General features: G+C 35.1%; 1 protein-coding gene across 1 annotated transcript in view; it reads left to right on the forward strand.

Moving 5' to 3' along the window:
• LOC107566092 (vicilin-like seed storage protein At2g18540) overlaps positions 1–5,509 on the forward strand; it is a gene marked incomplete at its 3' end in the record, with an annotated part of 8,869 nt that extends 3,360 nt beyond the window's left edge. The window contains exon 2 of the mRNA XM_016251467.1: positions 5,477–5,509. Within this exon, the coding sequence (XP_016106953.1) occupies positions 5,477–5,509 (33 nt within the window). The remainder of the gene's footprint in view (positions 1–5,476) is intronic.
• Between the last annotated feature and the right edge of the window lie 1,412 nt (positions 5,510–6,921).

Here is a 6,921-nt window from a genome sequence, read left to right on the forward strand (position 1 = left end):
ACATTACATTACATAACATTGTTACTATATATAAAATTAATTCTGAAAAATGCATCAAGGTTTCCACACAAATATGAAGCAGCAATAATAATAAATGTTTATTGAGCAGCAAATTATATTAAAATGATTTCTGAAGGATCATGTGACTGAAGACTGGAGTAATGATGTTGAAAATTCAGTTTTGATCACAGATGCATTTTAAATTACATTTTAAAATATATTAAAATAGAAAATAATTATTTTTAATTGTTATATTTCACAATATTTCTGCTTTTACTGTTTGTTTTTTTGTTCAAATAAGTGCAGCCTTGGTGAGCATGAGACTTAAAAAAAAATATTACAAAATCTTGCTGAACCCAAACTTTTGTGTACATGTAATATTTATTTTAAATTGGCTAGTTTGTGCAAGTAAATTTATTTAAACTGGTTATTAAAAGTTCAAATGGATTGTGTTATATGCTAAAGTTTCACCTTTCGGGGTACAACAGCCTGGCAGCCTTTTACAAACATTAACCATGGTTTTATTACAGTAACCACAGTTTACCACAGTATTTGTAGTAAAACTGCAGTAACCACAAATTTACCATGGTGGCTAATTGGCATGTCACCATATTCTGATTTGTTGAGATAGTCAAGTCAAGTCACCTTTATTTATATAGCGCTTTTAACAATACAGATTGTGTCAAAGCAACTGAACAGCATTAATTAGGAAAATAGTGTGTCAATAATGCAAAATGACAATAGTAAACACAAATTTTTCAGTTAAAGACAGTTCATCATTGAATTCAGTGATGTCATCATCCAGCTCAGTTCAGTTTAAATAGTATCTTTGCAATCATTTGCAATCAAGTCAACGATATCTCTGGAAATGAAGTGTCGAAATAAATGAACTTTTCCACAACATTCTAATTTATTGATATGCACCTGTATACTTGTATGGTACTAAAATGCTCCCTTTTAGGGGTATAGTTGCACCTTTGAGGTTACTACCCCAGTAAAAGGCTAAACTATAATTATAGTATATTTTATTTCTGACAGTGTAAACAAAAAAGGCCTATAAAAATGTAAAAAAAAAAAAAACATGGCTTTAAAATAGAATATTATGTGAGTATAATTACAGATTACATTCTTTCAATAATTTAAAAGATCAGTTTAGTTTAGTTTAGCGGTATCGATATTGACGATACTGGGTTTGAAAATGTCGGTATCGGATTGAAAATAAAATAAGAGGTATCGCCCATCCCTAATTTTCATCTCCATCCCGAGCAGCGAGTCCAGTGACCGTGAGCAGCAAAGCCTGCGCTGACTGATGCGCTCTTTACAAATTAAAATGTTGCTGCCTCAAACGACAGGTTTTACGGCAGGATAATCGAATGCTCGTTGGGCGAATTCGAAATGGAAGTGAGGATCCCTATGCCCTACTCCCTTCAAAGGGCAGAGCCCTTGAAGTGTGTTCTTTAAAGGGTGCAGAGCATTACTTTTTTTGCGCCCTTGAAGAGCACTTCGGGAAGGGGACGCCATTTGTAGGGACGTTCCAAACGAAAGTGAACAACTGAATCCCTTTGCGATGTTCACTTCACGGAAGTGATTTCCATTTGTGATCATGTGATCTTCGGTTAGGAGATCTTGTGATGCTTTTTAAAGCAAAGTTGGGGTTGATTTCGAGTTCACATACAAACGTAAATAGAATAGGCTAATTAAATTGTTCTATTTTAATGTAAGACAACATATTTTTCGTCAGTGATAGAAATATGATTTAAGATGGCAGTGTAAGCAAGTTTAGTTTGAACACATTTAATAGTAAATAAGAAACAATTAGACAATATTTGAATAAAATAATAATAATAATAATAAGAAATATTTATTTGCAACAACTGATGGAGTGCTGAATGCTACACGCACGCGCAGCGTTGTCAAGGTAACATTTGGTCAGTCATTCCCTTTGCCAAGGGAGTTCCAAATGCTTAGGGTTAGGGTTAGGGTTAGCATGTAACAGAGAAATAGTACGATTGAGACCTTGTGTCTCGTGGCAGCTTCGTAGACAGACCAGAAATGAACACATAGTATTATTTCAATTAATAATGTGTTAACAAACAATGGTTCTTTGTGTGATTTAAAAATAAAAACATCTAAATTGTAAACAAACTATTATCTTTTATATTAAAACTTAATAAAAAATTGTTTAGTAACACACAGTTGTGTAAGACACAAACCAAAACATCGCATTAATGTGTTATCAGTCCTTTTACACATATTTTGTGTACTATCAATTTTAAGAGTGTATGGTTTATCGTGCATGCAGATTATATTTTAAAGTTGTTAAGCTAAATCAATGAGTTTATTAGTATGCTTTATTCTTTCTATAGACTTATACTTTATACATGTAGAACATATCTGCGTTTTTTATGGGAAGGCTAGTCAAAATTGGTCAGTCGTGACTCGTATCCAGCATGAAGGTTCAATGCATAAAAATGCAACCATAAACATCATTAACTAAAATGAACAAAAGACAATAATCAGCAATATGCGTTCACACAGATAACGTTATTTGAATGTTTCATTCACTGACTAATCTGTTCTTTGAAGAGGTTCATTGACCCAAACTCCCCTAAAGAATCGGTTCACGAAAATTAATCGGACTTTGCATCACTAACATCACCAAATTGTAAAATTGCCACAGGAAAGGACTGTATACTTCACAAATAGTGCGGAGATGTGAGTCTTTTTATATAGGGTATCTGAGCGTGCGTATATTTTATATAATATTTAGACTGCCCTGCCGCTGCCCTGTATGAGTATTCTGGGGTGTTGCCCCGGCGGCCATGTCTGAAGTCTGAGGTTTATGCTGGAATTTGTAGTTCCCTGACCTAGAAGTCTGTAGCGTTTGAATGAGGTATTAGTTAGACGTGTTAAATTTAACTTGTTTGTTAAGAAGAAAAAAGAAAAGAATTGTTAACACATATTTAGACTAAACAATTATATTGAAGAATAATAAGATATACCTATGATAAAAACAGACTTGACATGTACATGTTGTAACGGATCAGCCGTTGTTGTGTTATTTCGTGAAATAGCATTAGGATTTGGTTGTGTGTTCTTGAAATCAAACAACTGTCTTTGTCTTAAGAACGAAAGTCAAACAGTCTCATCTGGTATCTGAATATTCAGTCTGTCTTCATCATGAAATAATGAATCCAATCTGGAGAATGTGTGTTGTGTTAAACAGGGTGCTTCATGACCCAAAGTGGTATCTCATTGACCGTAACTAGTATTTAGGATGACTAGGACTATAGGCAAGGCAGGGCATGTTTATTTATATAGCACATTTCATACAAAATGGTAATTCAGAGTGCTTTACATAAAAGGAAGTAAAATAATCATAAAAAATAATAATAATCACAACAGTAAAACAAGGAATTAAAAAAATATTTAAAATAATTTAAAAATTGATTTAAAATGAATTAAAACAGTTAAGAATAAAAAATGGTTATACATAAAATACAGTGCAATCAGTTTCGGACATTGCACAGTGCTCATTCAGTAAATGCACTGCTAAATAGTTTTGAGTCTGGATTTAAATGTGGCTAATGTTTAGCACATCTGATCTCTTCTGGAAGCTGATGCCAGCTGCGGGTGGCATAATAACTAAAAGCAGACTCCCCTTGTTTTGTGTGAACTCTTGGTATTTCTAACTGACTCGATCCTAATGATCTGAGTGGTCTGTTAGGTTTATAATCAGTGAACATATCTGCTATGTATTTAGGTCCTAGGCCATTGAGTGATTTATAAACGAGTAAAAGTACTTTAAAATCAATCCTAAATATAACTGGAAGCCAGTGTAAGGACCTGAGGACTGGTGTGATATGCTCAGATTTTCTGGTTCTAGTCAGAATTCTGGCAGCAGCGTTCTGGATGAGCTGCAGCTGTCTAATGGTCTTCTTGGGAAGGCCGGTGAGGAGACCATTACAATAGTCCACCCTGCTGGTGATAAAGGCATGAACAAGTTTCTCCAAGTCTTGACTGGAAACAAAACCTCTAATTCTTGCAATGTTTTTGAGATGATAGTATGCGGATTTAGTTACAGCTTTGACATGACTACTGAAACTAAGGTCTGTCTCCAGAATCACACCAAGATTCCTGACTTGATTTTTAGTTATTAGACCCCTAGAGTCAAGGTATGCATTCACCTTGAGAACTTCATCCTTGTTTCCAAATGCAATGACTTCGGTTTTTTCTTTGTTTAACTGAAGAAAGTTCTCGCACATCCAACTGTTAATTTCATCAATGCATTGGCAGAGGGAGTCAATGGGGCTGTAGTCATTTGGAGATAAGGCTAGGTAAATCTGGGTATCATCTGCATAGCTGTGATAGACGTCTCCGTTCCCTCCTTCAGGGAACGAGGGTTACATACATAACCGAGACGATACTTTTAACATAAAATATATAAAATATAATCACTGCCGGTAGATGTATAGGTGCTAGTTCGATAGACTGATAATTCGTACATGACTTGAATTAGCTCTTTGCTTTTAAATAGAGTTATTTTTTGAACAGTGACAGAGAGCCTGCAAAATGACTCTTCTGTTCTGTGTCTGAAAATATCAGAGGTGTGTAAAGTTCACGACCATAGCAAAAGCCAAATAATGACGATTTCACGGCTAGATTTGTTCCATATGGGAAATCACATTTTGTGTTTATACAAACTTTTTTAAATGAAGCATAACATAGCCTAATGGCATTAAAGGTCAAAGTTCTTGAATTACATACAAACATCAGCTAAATCAAACTCCAGCCTGCAAAATGACTCTTCTGTTCTGTGTCTGAAAATATCAGAGGTGTGTAAAGTTCACGACCATAGCAAAAGCCAAATAATGACGATTTCACGGCTAGATTTGTTCCATATGGGAAATCACATTTTGTGTTTATACAAACTTTTTTAAATGAAGCATAACATAGCCTAATGGCATTAAAGGTCAAAGTTCTTGAATTACATACAAACATCAGCTAAATCAAACTCCATATGTGAAGCATTCCTAAAATGTATGGTGCCACAGAGGCATAAACCTGTCTGTCCCGAACCATCTTTAATGACTGAATAGAATCGAGGGTCTTTCTCTGAAAATAGTTTTCTAAAATATACATTAACTTCATCTAAATATTTGAGACGTTGTTTGAGGTGACATGGGTGAGTCGCGTTTGCGCTGTGACAAGCAAACAGGCTCCTTCGCATCCATTTACAACAAGAAAACTATTTCTAGTTTTATTTTTAAACATACAGAAAGCTATTGATTAAATGTTTCATCACATGTGTGGGGGGAATAAAACATTGAAGATGACACTTAATGTAAGCAAAAAAACCACAGGATTCTACCAAATGTTTATGTAAAGTCTTAAAGGGGTCATATGGTGCGATTTCAAGTTTTCCTTTGTCTTTGGAGTGTTACAAGCTGATTGTGCATAGATAAGATCCCTGAAGTTGCAAAGACTAAAGTCTCAAAACCAAAGAGATATTCTTGATCAAAGTTAAGACTCTGCCACGCCCCCCTAAAACGGCTCATTCTAACACGCCCCCACATATCTACCTCACTATGTGGAAATATTTGCATAATGCGCCCAAATGTGCACGCAAAGAAAGAAGGCGTGGTTTCAGTAACTGCAGTTAGTGTTGAAGCAGCATGTCAGGGAGAACCCCTTTCAGATTAGGCTTTGAAATCATTATTAACACAGCCATAACATTTGGTTTGGAAAAAAAGGTTAACAGAATAACATCTTAGATCATCTGGTCTAACTCCTCCCTCACCAACCCTTCTATGTGCGGGTCCATCAGTTTCACATTGGGGATTACCCCGGGGAGAACCTGCGAGGTTTTGGTTATGATTCAAATTAAAATTAGTATTTATTTATTTTGCAAATCACTCAGCCATGTTTGGACATTGTTGTGTAAAGTTCTATCTCTTAGCAATCTAAAAAATGTGAGGCATCATTTTTCATATTTATTGTTCCTTGTCACAACAAAAACGGAATCCAAATACCTTGGGAAGTCAGTTTGCGAGATGACAGGTACACACACACACACACACACACACACACACACACACACACACACACACACACACATATGACCTAAAATTATATTAAATGTTTATTTTATACGGCGTGTTATATATAATTACAGTTTTATGTGCTACCATCTTCTTTAAAAGAAGAGAATAGTGTGTTTAATAAGTTCAATAAACTTAAATAAATGTTGAATATATGTTTAAATGTATAATTTTGCTTCAGTAACATGTTACTATGATGTCATATATTGTATTACCATATTATTTAAAATATAGATAAGTCTATTTAGCTCAAAATGTTTATGTATGTGTGTTCTTGTTTATATGGACGCACATTTTTATAATGACATATATTACACTGATATAACAACGTAAATGTGTTTATGAGGATATTTGTTGAGTCCTCATAATTAAAATACTTACAACCAATATTTCATAAAAAATGTAAGCATATGCAGAGATTTTTGTGTGATGGGTAGGTGTTTGTACAATACAAATTAATTATGCCTATGGAGTGTCCCCAGAAAACATAAAAAAAACGTGTGTGTGAGTGTGCATTTGTGTGTGTTTGTGAGTGTTTATGTGTGTGTGTGGGTGTGTTCGTGGGTGTTTATGTGTGGGTGTGGGTATGTGTGTGTGTTTATGTGTGTGTGTGGGTGTGGGTGTGTGTGTGAGTGTGTGTGTGTTTATGTGTGTGTGTCTGTGTGTGTGTTTGTGTGTTTGTGTGTGTGTGGGTGTTTGTGAGTGTTTCTGTGTGTGAGTGTGTGTGTATGTGTGTTTATGTGTGTGTGTGTGTGGGGGGGGTGTCTGTGTGTGTGTGAGTGTGCGTGTGTGTGTGTGCGTGTGTGTGTGTGTGTGTGTG

Source organism: Sinocyclocheilus grahami, unplaced genomic scaffold (assembly GCF_001515645.1).
Source record: "Sinocyclocheilus grahami isolate Dianchi unplaced genomic scaffold, SAMN03320097.WGS_v1.1 scaffold1046.1, whole genome shotgun sequence".
In the NCBI taxonomy this organism is placed as follows: domain Eukaryota; kingdom Metazoa; phylum Chordata; class Actinopteri; order Cypriniformes; family Cyprinidae; genus Sinocyclocheilus; species Sinocyclocheilus grahami.